This window comes from Lepidochelys olivacea (assembly GCF_965140295.1).
Source record: "Lepidochelys olivacea isolate rLepOli2 genome assembly, chromosome: 6".
Lineage (NCBI taxonomy): Eukaryota > Metazoa > Chordata > Testudines > Cheloniidae > Lepidochelys > Lepidochelys olivacea.
Window position 1 is genome coordinate 105,219,649 of NC_140416.1, and position 18,021 is coordinate 105,237,669.

Genomic DNA, 18,021 nt, shown 5'->3' on the forward strand with positions numbered 1-18,021 from the left:
GCTGTTCATGGTGGGTGTTTTGCTCAGCTATCTATTTCAGCAGCTGTTCCATCTCCATTCAAGGTCTTCCCTTTTGATTGGGCTTTTGTTTTGTTTTTTAAGTTCCCTTCGGCAGGGACTAGGGCGATACCCATGTTCTCCACCACTTGTGATAGAGCCTTCGGTGGCCAAGCAGCCTAGTGGCTAGATCATTGGTCAGCTGCGTTGGAGGGGGACCCAGACTCTCCCCAGGGCCTTGTGTAGTTCAAACCCCTAAATGGGTTGATGGGTCTGTTTTTCTGCCTGGGGGGTGGTCAAGACCCGCTTCTCTGGGCTGCTACTTATTAGAGTCTCTTTAGTTTGGGGCATGACTCTGTTAGTTCAGTTACCCCACAGTTGGGGCTTGGCTGCAGGCTCTCCTTGCCAGGGGAAGGTTTACTTGCCTCTAGTGATTGTGCTGGCTGACCAGTCACTGATCCATCCCTTCAGACAGGCAAACAGAGAGCTCCTGCTTCCTCCCCAAACAGCCTGCAACTGAGCCAGGCTCCCTCCTTTTCTCCCCCCTCCAGGCCTGGTATTGGCTGCAGGTATAGTGAGGCGGGGTTAGCTGAGCCCACAGGTTTTCTTTAACCCCGGCTGTGCCAGGCAGCAGTTTCCCTGCTCCTTCACAGGAGCAAAGCTCATGAAGTCGTATGGGCTTCCCGGACATGTGTACTTTGGGATGCAGGAGAGGGGTGCCAGTTGTGAAAGAGCCCAGCAGCCGAGACTTGCTACCTGACTAGCTGCTTCCAGCATTTTAATGATAGTTTACATTTTATATAGCCTCTTTTAGTATCGATGGATTCTAAAGTTCTTTACAAACTGATATATCAACTATTTACCGAAACCATTTGATGGGCATCAAGCACAGCAGCTGTTTAAAACAGCCGAGCTCTACTACATTGTAGGGCAGGATTTAAAATGGAAGGAGAATTTAAATAGGCAGAATATGATTTTCAGAACTAGAATTTTGCAAGGAGATTGAAGTTACATTTCTGGTCTTGTAACAATAATAATTAATAATTGGATCTTTTAATGATAACAGTTGATTAGAACCTGGGTTTTATAGCTTCACTGAGAGATGGTACCTCCAATAGTAATGCACCTTTTAATATCAGACTGAGGTATTGGTTAAATACTAATTTAGAGGGAAGAGAATGCCTCCTGAATCACACTTCTCCTGATGATGCCTTCTTTTGGTTAGTGTCTTCCTCGAAACCCAAAGACTTTGTCACCTTTAGAAAGGTGAATGGAGGATGACCTAGCCCAGCCAGTAGCTCCTACTCTCCTCACAGTTAGGAATACCCCAAGTAAGCAAGAATTTGAAATAATTTATAGCAGAAGTTATGAGAAGTAAAGTTCCATCAAAGTTCAGATAGCTCTATGAACATTGCAGTTCTTTGGTTTTTTTTCTGTAGGTAGAGAAAACTAGCCATGTTGAAAGCAGCTGATATAAATACATGAAGAAAGTTACTAAGTTCATATTTGCTAATTATCTCCGTAAATTAAGAGAAGCCATTTAAAATCCAGCTGTAGAATTTAAAGATCCTGTTTCAAAACACTTTCTATAACTGTATTTACTTATCTTTATATTTTCCATTGTTTCTATTGTTAACAAACAATGGTTAAGGCTGTGAACTACTATATGGTTGATTTGAATGAAAATCTTTGATAAAAACAGTTCAAAAATTAATTATGCATATGGTGTGTACATAATTTATTTTTCTATATTGTGGGTTTTTTGATCAAGATGACATGAGTAGAGCATCTCAGTTAATAATATCCATGGTTCTATTGATTCCAATGGCATTTTCTCACTTTAAAAATATATGCTGGGTTCTCAATCATGAAACCAAATACTTAAAAGCAAGTTTTTAACGCAGTGTATATAGACCAGTGGTTCTCAGACTTTTGTACTGGTGACCCCTTTCACACAGCAAACCTATGAGTGCAACCCCCCCCCTTACAAATTAAAAACACATTTTTTATATTTAACGCTATTATAAATGCTGGAGGCGAAGCGGGTTTTGGGGTGGAGACTGCCAGTTTGTGACCCCCACATAATAATCTTGTGACCCTCTGAGGGGTCATGACCCACAGTTTGAGAACCCCTGACATAGACCTTGGGAAAGCTTGTTGCATAAGCAACAGTGTATAGCTTCTTTATTGAAGAACACAGGCCTCTCAGAAGGCTATTCACCATCCTTTCTGGTGCTACGTTGAACATGCTCTAGAAGGGAAGTGGATTTATTTTTTTGGAGAGTGGAGTGATTTAGGGTTGCTTGTGTAAGCAGTCCCATTGTACTCCAGTAGCTCCCAACATGAGTAAGAGTTGCAGAATTAGGCCCTTAAGCAGTACAAAGGATATTTCACTTATGTCATTATGAATATGTTTAACAATAAAAATGATTCACCCCTTGTAGCTGAGATTTAGCAAGTAAAATTTCAGAAATGTGACTACAGGGTTATTGTAATGAGAGATTTCTGAATGCAATAAATTATTCAGCTGTAACTTGTTACTAGTTTAATATTCAGTTTAAATTCTTATAAGAAGCCTATTCCAAATGAGTTCCTTATAATAAATAGGACTATGGCTGAAGTTTAGTTAATTTGTTCCTGTTTAATTTTTAATCCCTACTTTATTGAAACAAAGTTAACACTTCAAAAGCATCTGTCAAATGCGTGTAACCCTTTTTTGTTATCTGCAGAAATAAAAAGTGACCTTTTCAGTGCAAGCTGTGGTTTTACCATCTGTTTGTCTTACAGCTAGACCCTTGGTACAAACACTGCCTTTAAGGACAACTGTTAATAATGGAACCGTGTTACCAAAGAAACCAAGTGGCTCTCTACCTTCCCCATCAGGAACCAGGAAGGAAACTGTGGCACCAGCCACAAAGAGGTATGGAGAAACTTGAAACTATTAAACTAATTGAGAAAGTAGTAAATGTCGTTGTAACGCTTTTATGAGTGTGTATGTGCAGTTTTTCGCTCTTTAGATAACACTTTCAAAGCAATGGTCTAGATAATTGAAAAAGTGATTTACAGTTAAAATCTTGTAAAAATACTTACAACATCTTTCTATTCATACCAAGTTAATTAATCAGGCCAAATGTTATTGCAGTAAATACCCTGGAAATATACAATGATTAGTCTATTATTTATGTGTTTCTTTCTTGATTCTGCAGTCTAGTAGATTAAGAGTAGGAAATTTCTGCTTTGGATTTCAGAACATGTTCTGAAAAGTAATGCCAGGGTTCTTTGTTTTAGAAAATAGAAGAAACAAAATTTGGGGAAGGCATGTAGTCCTGTGACAAAGTCATATAATGCTATTGGTCACTTTTTCTCAGTAAAATTATTTTATGTAGAAATCTAATTTTCTGTGTTGTACAAGGAAATTCACTTATTTCAAACCATATTTAGCAAACACTTATGCCAGTGAAAACAACCCTGCTCTGACTTATTATTATTAACATGTATTTAAGTCCCTTTAAAAATTGCTTAAATGTCTTGGGTGTGGTTTAAAAATTAGTATGCTTCATATTTGTGTATTCCTTTACATATTCAAGCTCTGGAAAAAGTGGGATTGGTGGAGCAGGTTCAATTTGGACAAACCAGAGTCGCACTACAGAGCCAGTCTGTTATGCCCCATGGTGCAAAAGATAAGATTCTGTGTACGATTGATTTCTCCTTCTACATTCCCCTACCTTGAATGCCAAACCAGCTTTGAGTGGTGGTAATACTATCAGTCCATGGAAGGCAGATTGTAGAGATAAGAATAGCAACGTGTCCAGAAATTACTTGTGTTTGTAGAAGGAGCTAGGGATACAGAGGATACAGATTTTACATTATACATGAGGTAGAAACATATGATGTGCTATGAAGGAAACCAGCCATTGACATGATGAAAGGGGAGTGTTGCTGATTACCCAGGTTGTTCAAGTTATTGTCACCACAAAGCTCTCAGCACAAAGCAGTTTATACTCTACACCACACAGTGATAGAATCAGGAAACATCACACTGTTGTTTCTGCCTACCTGAGATGGAGTTGGGCCTCTATGACCTGGGGGCTCAGTGCAGTTGCAGGTACCTTGACACAGGTTCAGCAGTATTGTTTGAACTAGCCCTGCTGATGGGAAGGAAAGATAAATTTAAATGGGTTAAATGTCATCAGAATGTTCAAAAGCAGGTGAGAACCTATTTTAAAAAAGAAAAACTGTTTTTAGTATTTCAGAAGTAAAGTAACACTGATTTGTATATACTACACGTTTAGGGTGTTTAATTTTATTCATCATAATTCCTTTCCCTAGCACTAGCAAAGAAGAGTTGTTGCACATAGTAATTGCAAAATAAAATGCAGCATATGAGTATTAACATACTTCAGATGTACACATAGGGTGTTATTCCATACCCTGTCACTAAGAGGTGCAGAACAGAAAGAACTTGCAGCCCAGGACTGGGGGTACCTAAAATGGGTTTTAAATCATCCTGGCACTTCCCTGATTCTGGATTAATTTAGACAGCCCCACAGGCTAACCCCTGCAGCCTATATGCCTCATCATTGCCTGGCATCCCTGCTGTGCTAGCTATGTGCTGCAGCCTTACCCTTCTGTAGCCTTTCCCCCAGCATTTCGCCTGTGCTAGGTAGGGCTTGTTGGAGGACAGCCTGTGGCTGTCTTCCTTAGTTCCTGTTCTGTGAAAATTCTTCACTGACCTTTCTACCCAGCGTCAGGGGACCAGAGGGGGGACGAGAGTCTCACCCATAGATTTTAAATAAACAGTGAGAAAATAACCTGAGACACCTCCTTATGGGAGAAAAAACAGTAGACATAGGCAATCTTGCCTGTTAACTAGATGCTTATTAAGACATAAATAAATAAATAAATAAATTTGTTAGCCTCTAAGGTGCCACAAGTACTCCTTTTCTTATTAAGACAGTGTTATTTCTCTCATTCTCACAGAAATGTAATTTATAAATTCAGGTACTATAGTACGTAAGATAATTGTTTCTTTAAAAAAATCTTTTTTTTAAATGAACTGGTACAATTACAAATGTACTTATACGAAATTTTCACTTTATAGATTCTAAAATGTAGGTTTTAATATAGAATTTGCTACTTTCAAATTTATTTAAGTCTGTCTTTCAGAAATCTATATTGTACACTGTTACAGTTCATCACATAACTAAACTTCAGGAGGAACAGAGATTTTAAAAAGCACACTTGGGTATGAGCTACTTCTTCAATGAATTACTGTGAAAGGAAGACTATTTTTACTTTGCAGATTATTGTCCACTGCTGAAAGCTTTTGATATTGACCCCTAAACTAACTGATAGGATTCCCAGTTTTTATGTTAAATTATGCTCCAGATATTCCATATTTGGGGTAGCTTTATTCTGAATAAGTATTTTATGCTTACAAATGGTGAGAAAAATGAATTCATTAACTGTTTTGTATTTATATTGGGCCCTTCCATATTAAAATACTGTGGAAGAGCATGTGTGTGATACAAATGAAAATGTGTCAGCAAGAAGGAACTTTTTTTTACATAACTCTTTATTTGCATTTAGAAGCTTAAGTTGTTGCTTCGTTTACATAATATGTGTAATTTTAAAGAAACCATTCTATGCTGACTTCAGTTAGTAAAAACAAAAACAAAAGATCATTGTTCTTTTTACACTGAAGGATTTGAAAACATTCAGCCGCTTGTAAACTTAGATATTCCAGAAGCAATCCACCGCATAGTGGTAATGCTTTGTATTCCCAATTAAAACCTAGATTTTGGAGCTGATTTGATATAGCTTTGTTGCCATTAGACAAAAGTATAAGAGGAGAAAATGTAGGGGAAAAGAATACAGGCCGTATCTTGCTCAGTAGGGATTCTGGTGCAGTCTATAGACTAGCATATAGCTTAGCTTTCAAAAGGAAATAATCACTCATTCTCTCTGCTTGAAGAGATTGTAAGAGATCACAGTGGAGCAAAACGGTGAGGACTGAAGATGAAAATAAACAAACTGGTACAAAAAGAACACTATAAAAAGCATGGTTTTGTACAGAGTATAAAATACTTTAATAAGATAAATTCCTGTTGCTTCCAAACTAGCAACATATGCCCTCTGAGAAATTGCTCTCCCTCTTGGAATTAATGTACGACATTCTGTACTGGAGCAACAATGATTTTTAACTGGCATAAATACAAAATCACTATGCAGTTTCAATTAATTCTTCTGTTTTAATACCCTCAACTATTAAGAAAAAAGTTTTTAAATAAATGGAATATAAACACAAATATTCTCTTTAGAGTGAACTTTGAGTGGCAAAACTAATCTATTACATTACGTTACTAACAATAGAAGATATTAATGTATCACACTCAAAGGCATAATGCAATTAAAGCCATAAAAGAGTTCTTGAATTTATTCTAATTAATTTAAATGAAGGTGAGGGAGCATGTTAGACAAAAATTGTTAAACCAAATTGTGCACCATTTACAATTACCTTAATTGGGGCTGGCAAATTTTCTGATTCAAATTTTGACTTCACTTCAACATTGTGGGTCTGAAAGCTCAGCTTGAACTTGAATATTATTAGATTCCTGTTTCATTTAGGAGAAAAAGAGAGAGAGAGTGTGTGTATGTGAACGAGAGAGAGCGGGAGAGAGAGGAGAGAGAAAATTCCAATGGAAATATAGATGCAGCAGGCCTGGTATTTATGCCTGCTACTGTATTTTCCACTCCATGCATCTGATGAAGTGGGTTCTAGCCCACGAAAGCTTATGCCCAAATAAATTTATTAGTCTCTAAGGTGCCATAAGGACTCCTCGTTGTTTTTGCTGATACAGACTAACACGGTTACCACTCTGAAACTTCTCTGATGTTTGTACATCAGGGTAGCTTCATTAAAGTCAATGGAACTACACTAGTATAAACTTTGGAAATTTCAGTAAGCCAACTAGGATATTTTCTTCTGGGGTTACTCCCATTAGCCAGGCTAACACAGCACAGTTTTCCCCTTTAGTTAGCAAAACCCTTCACTTTTGTTGATATAGATATCTATATACCATACAGTCATAGTATGTTTAACATATTCATTAATACATATATGATTAATTAATTCGTCAGATACCTTTTGACCACTGCACCTCCGCTCTCTCCACTTAGCCATCTCCACCCAGACTTATTCTAATATTGCAAACCTCTGAGCAACTTCAAATATCTTGCACTCTTTAAATACCCAGTTACACAAGTTACCTAATTCTGCCCCTAACCTGCCCTGTTAGACTGGTCTTTGATTCAGGATGGGCTGCTATCAGCCCTGGATAGGGCTTAAGCTCCAATATTTTGGGACTGTGTATATCTAGAATTAGGCTCTTTATGCTTTTTGGGAAAAACTATTTGCAGCCAGGGTGGAGCAACACTTGTTCTAGTCCTGGAAAGGCCCATTATATTAAATTTTAAAGCTGTGACCTTTGTAATAGAAAAGCTGTTTCAGGTTACATTTAGATGTTGTCTTCTCCCTCTGAGTTCTATGAAGTTTCTCAATAATGTAAGAACATAAGAACGGCCATACTGGGTCAGATCAAACGTCCGTCTAGCCTAGTATCCTGTCTTCCGACAGTGGCCAATGCCAGGTGCACCAGAGGGAATGAACAGAACAGGTAACCATCAAGTGATCGATTGCCTGTCTCCCATTCCCAGCTTCTGGCAAATGGAGGCTAGGGACACCATCCCTGCTCATCCTGGAATGGACCTATCCTCCATGAATTTATCTAGTTCTCTTTTGACCTTCATAAAGGCCTCTGGCAAGGAGTTCCACAGGTTGACTGTGTGTTGTGTGAAAAAATACTTCCTTTTATTTGTTTTAAACCTGCTGCCTATTAATTTCATTTAGTGACCCCTAGTTCTTGCGTTATGGGAAGGAGTAAATAATATTTCCTTATTTACTTTCTCCTCACCAGTCATGATTTTATAGACCTCTATCATATCCCCGCTTAGTCGTCTCTTTTCCAAACTGAAAAGTCCCAGTCTTATTAATCTCTCCTCGTATGGAAGCCTTTCTCTACCCTAATAATTTTTGTTGTCCTTTTCTGAACCTTTTCCAATTCCAATATATCTTTTTTGAGATGGGTTGACCACATCTGCACGCAATATTCAAGATGTGGGCATACCATGGATTTATATAGAGGCAATATGATATTTTCTGTTTTATTATCTATCCGTTTCTTAATGATGCCCAACATTCTGTTTGCTTTTTTGACTGCCGCTGCACATTGAGTGGATTTTTTCAGAGAACTATCCACAGTGACTCCAAGATCTCTTTCTTGAGTGGTAACAGCTAATTTAGACCCCATCATTTTATATGTATAGTTGAGATTATGTTTTCAATGTGCATTACTTTGCATTTATCATCATTGAATTTCACCTGCCATTTTGTTGCCCAGTCACTGAGTTTTGTGAGATCCTTTTGTAACTCTTCACAGTCTGCCAGGGATTTAACTATCTTGAGTAGTTTTGTATCATCTGCAAATTTTTCCTCCTTACTGTTTACCCCCTTTTCCAGATTATTTATGAATATGTTGAGTAGGACTGTTCCCACTACCCTGGGGTATTGGTATTACTTAAGGTAAATATACAATACCTTGTTTTCCTAGTATAAGGATACCAAAAATTACTTCAGTGTTTTTAAACCCTCTCAAATATCTGTAAAATAGTTTTATATAAGATAATATGCTGTAAAGGCTTTACTGCCATAGGCTTTCATTGCCTTGTTTATCACTGATCAATGCAACCATCCTAAATATTTATACCATTACTGCACAACTGCATTGTATGTGTGTATATATGTGTGACGATTTATATTCTAATGCTTATCCTTGTAGTAATAGTGCTTGTTCTCTAGCTTGATATTATCCATTTGTTGATGATATCCTCTGATTTTTAAGAGAATTTAGGCTGCTTGTTGAAGCTCCGGAGATGGTCAGCATATACAGAGTATTGCTAAACATTCTTGTCATACATAGATATATTGTTGGACTGTAAATACGTATTTTGAACTGACCACACATCTGACTGAGGAGCCATAAAATCCACGGTACTTCACTCTTGCATGTAATTTCATATCTTGAATGTGCAGTTATGTGTGTCTTTAATTGTAAGTTTGTTTTAAATGTGTCTTGTTCCACACTTGTTGTATTCACTTTTATTCTGCTTTGTTTATGCACCTCTCAGTCATGGATTAAACAGGTCTGTGAGTCTTCTCAATGCATGCAAACTGAAAAAAACCACTGTAAGGTGAGGGATTCTTGGTAGTATTGTAGTGTCATAGTTCAGTAGGTTTTCCCTGCTGTCATAGCTCAGTCTGTGCAGGGGGGTTATTTTAGTGATGGTGTTTCTATCATAATACATAATTGTAGTAACTGTTACAACCTTCAGTATTTTCAGAAATAAATTTTGCAACATATACTCATAACCAATGTGTTTAAATGGACCAGAACTTTTATAAAGTAATTAACTCAGTAATGGTACCTCTACTTTTTGTGCTAACGTTCTCTCCATTATAGTGATGATTTTTCATAATGCAAATTCCTTCAAACATATTTGCTTATTTCATCTTGTTTCCTAAGTATTGTAAGTCAAACATTTTGTCCTGGTGTTGCACCATTAAAAACTACCTTTCCTTAAATTAATTAAGAAGGCCAAATTCTGGACTCAATATTCTTGTACACCCCTATAAATCAGTGTTCTAGTTTCTGTGATCCTTATGCTTCTCATTTAAATTCCAGTTGAAGTATCAGTATGTCTGCTGTGTCCAGAATAAGCATGTCAATAGTGTTCACTGTAGCATCTTAGTTTTTAATTATATAAAAATATGGTATTAGACATACCAAAATATGTGCATGCTTAAATTGATTTAACAGTATGATGGTGTTGCCGTAACCCTTATCTTTTCTTGCCTCGTCACTTCCCTACTGCCTGTCACTATTGCTCATTATGTCAAGGCTAAAATCCAAATTGTAAAATCAGTGAGCCAGGGACCATGTTCTTCTGTGAAATGTCTAGCTCTCTCTTGGGTCCTATAAAATAATAGAGTTTTCATAGGTAGGGTGACCACTGGTCTCTTATTTTAAGGGACCATCCTTTATTTAATTGATTTATCCCTTTTGGTTACCACTCATCCCTTATTTTAAAATGTATTTAAATGTATTAAAACTGTTAAGTAATATTTTAAACATTAAATTGAAGCTTATGATAATTGCATTGTATATTTGAGGCAATAGAAATATCCACTTGAGAGAGAAAAATACATGATATGCTAAAGGAAATGGTGTTTCCCTGAAATATCCCTTAAAATAGAGCGTTCTCTCTTATTTTTCTTGTGGTTTTCCCTTATTTTCTATTCAGAGGTGTAATTGAGGTTAGAATTTGGCACATAATCATAATTAAGGATGCACAAGGGATGTATTAGCAGGCATGTGTTAGTATCAGTGTCTAACGTACTGTGTCATTATTGATGAAGTAGTGCTAGTCAATAGCAGTGTCATACTTAGCCACCAGTTTTATATGGAACTTTTCTGAGAGTAAGGTTCAAACTTCTCAAGTTGCCACACATTTTTTAACTGAAGACAATGCTTTAGTTAAAAAGAAAGCATTCTTAATTTCAGTTCTCTTGTCCTTGTAATTTTTTGTTTTCAGGCTGAGCTTAAGAACTTTACAAGTGAAATTGAAATTATTCATATATTTAAAGGCAAAACATTAATGGTAAAACATGAATTGTAAAATATTTTTATTTAAGAAAATTTGTTTTGTCCTTCCATGTTAATATACTTTTAAAATGAAATTTCTTTCTCCAGAAAGAAGACAGCATTTTGTGTTGGGGACAGTAATGAAGTTATTTAATATTTGTTGCTAAATTTTTGACATTTAAAGTGAGATTAAAATGTGCTCTGTAACTTACAAATTATCTAACATAGATGCAACAAGTTGCATCTTTAAAGGCATAATTTAGTGCCATTAAGCGATGTTACCTTTTCATTCCATAGGTAGTGAACATAATACAAAATATAGGCCCTGATCCTACAAACATAGGCTTAATTTTATGCACTGGTGTGATGGAGTTCAGTGGGCAATTCATGCAAGTAAAGGCACTCATAAGAGTAAGTGTTTTGAGGACCAGTTTTTAATTGGAGAAACATTAAAATAGACTACATTATAAATTAAAATGTTTTCATTATGTCCTTTATCCCTTTCACCCAGGGCCAGCCTAAAATATACTGATTTTTGAACTGAAAGCAAGATTTGATCCTTTACTACCATCACTTCCTTGTTGTCAATTTATTTTTCCCAACTACCTATGCAGCTTAGCAACCCACATATTCTCTGTGTTATTTCATCACCCAAAAGAATATTCTTATTTCAACTTAATAATTTACATTTTGGTTGGGTTTTGTATCAGAATGCATCCAAAACAATTTGTACCACCATCAGGTGCTCCAAAAGAGAGAATATGGTAGCTGACATAAAGCTTTCCAGGATGCATCTGATGTTTCTGACCGTGTAGAACTTAAAATGGAGACATCCTTTCAGAGTAGTGCTTGGTTAGGTAGCACCTTAGCAGCTAAATAATAGTGGTTTAGGTCTGGCAAGTTGGTGAAGTGACCACAGTAATCTCTCTCCCCCTTTAAATATAAAGTCTTAAGCGGCCATCTATTTTGCTAGTTACTAAAACTGATTATGGTTGAGTCTTCTGTCTAACTAAAGAGAGCTGGATGCTGAGGGCACACTAAAGAGTGATGCAAAACCCTCCTGGTAGAGACATTCGGAGGAAGGAAAGTTGGAAGAGCAAATTAGCCCTCTGAGAATTCCCTCACAGAGGAAAAGGGGAAAAGATCTTTTTAGGATCTATGTTTTTTTTTCATAAATGTAAGTAGGAGTGTCACATGTTGACAAGATAATGACTGAAACTGCCGAAATATTTAAGAAGTCTCAGTTTACTCATCACCTTTGGGTATATTAAAACTGGGTTGAAAGTACAGTATAGAGTAGTTGATACTGAATTAAAGACTGAATGGATATGAAGAGACATGGTCAGCTTATTAGTGCTCAAAATTTGACCTACTTTGAGAATTATGTGTAATATGGCTAGGAATGTCAAATGTTATACTTTCTTTTTAAATCTATCACTCCATTCTCTAAATTTAGTTTGGACTGATGTACAAAAATTGTAAGTGTGACCTCTCTGATATTCTGCTTCAGAAGTCTATGTATCGCGTATACCTGAGCAGTGGATATTCCAACTGGCATCAGTGATGCTAGTATAGCACCTCTTGTAGACTGAAAAATAAGCAAAAAGGCAGTCATGTTAACCTCCATTGCAGTAGATACCCAGCAAAATAGTCTGACGGCTGCAGTTCAGTTCTTAGTAACCTAAATCATTATCTGTTCTAGAAAGTAATTTGTTAAATAGGTATGTTAATGCTCTTAGAAATAAAAGTGCAATTAAACTTTCTGAGGTATAGTTTATCAAAATCAATTTGTAATAAAATACTCTTTTATATGTACTGCTATATAACTTACTCCCTTTTTTGTTAGTACTGTCAAAAGAACCAGCTCAGCTGAACGTGTATCCCCAGGAGGTCGAAGGGAAAGCTATGGAGATTCCAAAGGCAGCCGCAATCGCACTGGATCCACCAGCAGTTCTTCTAGTGGTAAAAAGAACAATGAGAAGTATGTGATATTTTTAATGTTTCCCTCTTTCCCACACTGACTGCCCTAATAATGAAGTTACTAATTTTAAATAAGCAACTATTGAAAGTTTGGATTTTCTAATGAGACAGCAATCAGACATGAGATGTCTCTGCTCCTGGACTTCAGGAAAGCACACTTAGACTCCCTCAGGGAGCTGATGGGTAGGATCCCCTGGGGGACTAACATGAAGGGGAAAGGAGTCCAGGAGAGCTGGCTGTATTTCAAGGAATCCCTATTGAGGTTACAGGGACGAACCATCCCGATGTGTCGAAAGAATAGTAAATATGGCAGGCGACCAGCTTGGCTTAACGGTGAAATCCTTGCGGATCTTAAACATAAAAAAGAAGCTTACAAGAAGTGGAAGATAGGACAACTGACCAGGGAAGAGTATAATATTATTGCTCGGGCATGTAGGAATGAAATCAGGAAGGCCAAATCACACCTGGAGTTGCAGCTAGCAAGAGATATTAAGAGTAACAAGAAGGGTTTCTTCAGGTATGTTGGCAACAAGAAGAAAGCCAAGGAAAGTGTGGGCCCCTTACTGAATGAGGGAGGCAACCTAGTGACAGAGGATGTGGAAAAAGCTAATGTACTCAATGCTTTTTTTGCCTGTCTTCACGAACAAGGTCAGCTCCCAGACTGCTACACTGGGCATCACAGCATGGGGAGTAGGTGGCCAGCCCTCTGTGGAGAAAGAGGTGGTTAGGGACTATTTAGAAAAGCTGGACGTGCTCAAGTCCATGGGGCCGGACGCATTGCATCCGAGAGTGCTAAAGGAATTGGCGGCTGTGATTGCAGAGCCATTGGCCATTATCTTTGAAAACTCGTGGCGAACGGGGGAAGTCCCAGATGACTGGAAAAAGGTTAATGTAGTGCCAATCTTTAAAAAAGGGAAGAAGGAGGATCCTGGGAACTACAGGCCAGTCAGCCTCACCTCAGTCCCCGGAAAAATCATGGAGCAGGTCCTCAAGGAATCAATTCTGAAGCACTTACACGAGAGGAAAGTGATCAGGAACAGTCAGCATGGATTCACCAAGGGAAGGTCATGCCTGACTAATATAATCGCCTTCTATGATGAGATTACTGGTTCTGTGGATGAAGGGAAAGCAGTGGATATATTGTTTCTTGACTTTAACAAAGCTTTTGACATGGTCTCCCACAGTATTCTTGTCAGCAAGTTAAAGAAGTATGGGCTGGATGAATGCACTATAAGGTGGGTAGAAAGTTGGCTAGATTGTCGGGCTCAATGGGTAGTGATCAATGGCTCCATGTTTAGTTGGCAGCCAGTATCAAGTGGAATGCCCCAAGGGTCGGTCCTGGGGCCGGTTTTGTTCAATATCTTCATAAATGATCTAGAGGATGGTGTGGATTGCACTCTCTGCAAATTTGCGGATGATACTAAACTAGGAGGAGTGGTAGATACGCTGGAGGGCGGGGATAGGATACGGAGGGGCCTAGACAAATTGGAGGATTGGGCCAAAAGAAATCTGATGAGGTTCAACAAGGATAAGTGCAGGGTCCTGCACTTAGGACGGAAGAACCCAATGCACCGTTACAGACTAGGGACCGAATGGCTAGGCAGCAGTTCTGCGGAAAAGGACCTAGGGGTGACAGTGGACGAGAAGCTGGATATGAGTCAACAGTGTGCCCTTGTTGCCAAGAAAGCCAGTGGTATTTTGGGTTGTATAATTAGGGGCATAGCCAGCAGATCGAGGGATGTGATCATTCCCCCCTATTCAACATTGGTGAGGCCTCATCTGGAGTACTGTGTCCAGTTTTGGGCCCCACACTACAAGAAGGATGTGGATAAATTGGAGAGAGTCCAGCGAAGGGCAACAAAAATGATTAGGGGTCTGGAACACATGACTTATGAGGAGAGGCTGAGGGAACTGGGATTGTTTAGTCTGCAGAAGAGAAGAATGAGGGGGGATTTGATAGCTGCTTTCAACTACCTGAGAGGTGGTTCCAAAGAGGATGGTTCTAGACTATTCTCAGTGGTAGAAGAGGACAGGACAAGGAGTAATGGTCTCAAGTTGCAGTGGGGGAGGTTTAGGTTGGATATTAGGAAAAACTTTTTCACTAGGAGGGTGGTGAAACACTGGAATGCGTTACCGAGGGAGGTGGTAGAATCTCCTTCCTTAGAAGTTTTTAAGGTCAGGCTTGACAAAGCCCTGGCTGGGATGATTTAACTGGGGATTGGTCCTGCTTTGAGCAGGGGGTTGGATTAGATGACCTCCTGAGGTCCCTTCCAACCCTGATATTCTATGATTCTATGATTCTTCTGTATTAAACAGAGGATAGTTTTAAAGTACTCCGTCATGTAAACACTTTTTCAAGTTGAGATTACACATTTTGTTTGCCTTATTGTATTCTAAGCTATGAGCAATGTGAAAATTTTGAGTTGCATACAGTAATACCAAAAAAGCTTAGAGTTATTAATCCTTCTTTCCAGTATGTTGTTGGACTCCTTCATGTTACTTCTTGTGATATTTTTCTTTGGAGAATGCAGTCATTTGTCTAGGGCATCATGTCTTCCCTCTGCTGATATGTTAGCAGATTTTTAAAGTGACTGTTCATATTCATGGAGACATTTGGTAATGTCTCCATAGTCAAGGTTATGTTGAGATTTGCATGTAAAGCAGGACTACAATCTCTGTTTCATACTTTAAAATCTGATTTTAGTTTCCAGGTTTGGCACAAAACTTTTTATAGCACAACTGAAGTTTCTATATTTATTTTAGGGAAATATTTACTAATTTTTGCAGAGGAAGCATGGAAATGTTGTTGTCCTATTTTCCTTATTTCTTCGATTCCTTCCAGATAGCTCATAAACTCTGTGCACACACATGGTAATAACCTCTTGGACATAGGCCATTTTTAAAATTAAACAAACAAAAATTTATTTTTCTTATTCAGTATTCACAGTTTTGAGCTACACAAAGTTTAGGTGACAGAATAGCTCAGGTCCTTCTGCTACTTACATTCGCTGATAGTGCTCTGCAGGTATCCATGATGAAGCAGGTCTAGGCTGGGCTTTGGGAGAGAGAGTTGGGGCTTTAGGTAGTATGATGTGTAAGGGAAGCAGGCAGACTAAGTGAGGCTTTGCAGGAACACGAGGGGTTGAGTGGGGCTTTGGAGAACAGGTTTTCCAGGAGGCTGGATAGAGAGAAGAAGCTTATGTGCAGGTGCTTTACAGAGGGCTTGGGATGAAGGGAAGCCCATTGTCTTTACACCATGGCATAGAAACTCTCTCTTCTTCTGATGCTGCTGCCTTGGCTTTCCAATGCAGCATCCCTGGGGAAGACAAACTGCTGAGTTGTTTACACATCTAGGATGGTCTTGGGAGGCTAAGTCACTGGAATGGCAGTCAGGAGAGCTAGGTTCATTTCCTGCCTTTGTCTCAAGGTTTGTGTGTGGTTTTGGCCAAACCATGATCTCTCTGTGTCTCCATCCCCACCTGTAAAATGGGGAGGATAATAATACTACTCTACCTCATAGGATGTTGTGATCATAAAAACATTAATGTTAATGAGGATCATACAACGACATAGTGCTGCTGTTCTTTATGAAGTTCTTTCCAACCACGACCAGTTGACTGGTTAGGGACCATTCCAGGCTTTCCCCAGATCCGTCCTTAGTGCCTAGATTAGATAATTAGTTAAAGGTTTTAGCGTAGATTAGATAGTTTTTAATCATTAATTGTTAAGGATAACATTTATAGTTAATTTTAGTCAAGTTTTCTTTGGCTCTGGGATGGCGTCTCCGAAGATCAAGAAACCTGGCTTCAAGAGATCTGTTTCCTGCCCTCAGTACCTCCAACATCTACACATACACTGGATGTCTTGTGTGCCTAGGGGAGGTTCATTCTCTGTTTGATTGCTCTAGTGGTTCTACATTTACTCAGGGCTCTAGAAAGGGACTGCAGGTGATACTGCTCCAGGAGGCATTGGCAGCACAGCTCACCAGATCCAAACATTCACAAAGATCTGAAAGATTCCATAGACGGGCATCAGCCCCTAATACACTGAGAGCAAAGAAACTTAACACTAGACAAAAATTGTCTACATCACCACTAAGTATTAAGAGATCTGCAGCTCCAAGAAAGAATTCAAAATCTAAAAGCAGAGTCCTTGTCAATGTCATTGTCTTTGTCCAAAGCCAGTCTATGAGAGAGAGAGTGTCTGGATCCCTCTGATCTGATTACACCTAACGAACTGGAGATCAGAAAAGACTCTGTGACAAGACTTGCTGGTTTGAACTAGAGTAAATGGTGGATTCTCTGTAACTTGAAGTCTTTAAATCAAGATTTCAGCCCTTCAGTAACTCAGCCAGAGGTTATGGGCCTATTACAGGAGTACCTGGATGAGGTTCTGTGGCCTGCGATGTGTAGGAGGTCGGACTAGATGATCAGGATGATCCCTTCTGCAGGGCTGTCCCTAGGGGAGTGAGGGGCCCAGGACAAATCAACCTCCCTGCTAGTCTCCTCACCTACTGCCCGGCATGCCCACCCAGCTGCCGCTCGTCTCCTCACTCCCTGCCTACCCGCCCGCCCGCTGTTCTCTTCCTCACTCTGTCCTCCTGCCTGCCTGACACTCGCCTCCTTACCTGCCTGCCCACCACTCGCCTCCCTGCTAGTCTCCTCGCTGTCCATCCGGTGTGCCCTCCCACCTGTCTGCCCGACTGCCACTCTCCTCCTCGCCATCCACCCACCCGCCTGCTGCTCGCCTCCTCACCTCCCTGCCGGCCACTCGCCTCCCCGCTAGTCTCCTCGTCGTCCATCTGGCACACCCCCCTGCCTCTCTTCCTGGCAGCCACTCACCTCCTCACCCCTGTCCGCCTGCCTCCTCACCCCCCGCCATGCCTGCCCACCCGCCGCTCTCGTCACCACATGCCTGCCTGACACTCGCCTCCTCATCTGCCTGTCCACCACTCGCCTCCCTGCTAGTCTCCTTGCTGTTGGTCCAGCGTGCTTCCCCGCCTGTCTGCCCAACTGCCACTCTCCTCCTCGCCATTCGCCTGCCTGCCTACCGCTCACTGCTCACCCGCCTGCCCTCTGCTTGCCTCCCTGCTAGGATCCTCGCCGTCCATCCGGCACACACACCCCCATCCACCCGACCGCCGCTCTTCTCCTCACCGCCCACCCGCCTGCCTCCTCAGCCCCCTCCCACCTGCCTGCCTGTCGCTTGCTTCCCCGTTCACCTCCTCACCTCGCCCGCCCGCCTCACCTCCCTGACCACCTCCTCACCTGAATATCAGGACATA

General features: G+C 39.9%; 1 protein-coding gene across 3 annotated transcripts in view; it reads left to right on the plus strand.

Moving 5' to 3' along the window:
* Positions 1-18,021, plus strand: part of EML1 (EMAP like 1) — a 197,718-nt gene that overhangs the window by 120,151 nt on the left and 59,546 nt on the right. For all 3 annotated transcript variants that reach the window (XM_084630680.1, XM_084630679.1, XM_084630681.1), the window contains exons 3-4: positions 2,785-2,917; positions 12,604-12,738. In XM_084630680.1, the coding sequence (XP_084486806.1) occupies positions 2,785-2,917; positions 12,604-12,738 (268 nt within the window). The remainder of the gene's footprint in view (positions 1-2,784; positions 2,918-12,603; positions 12,739-18,021) is intronic.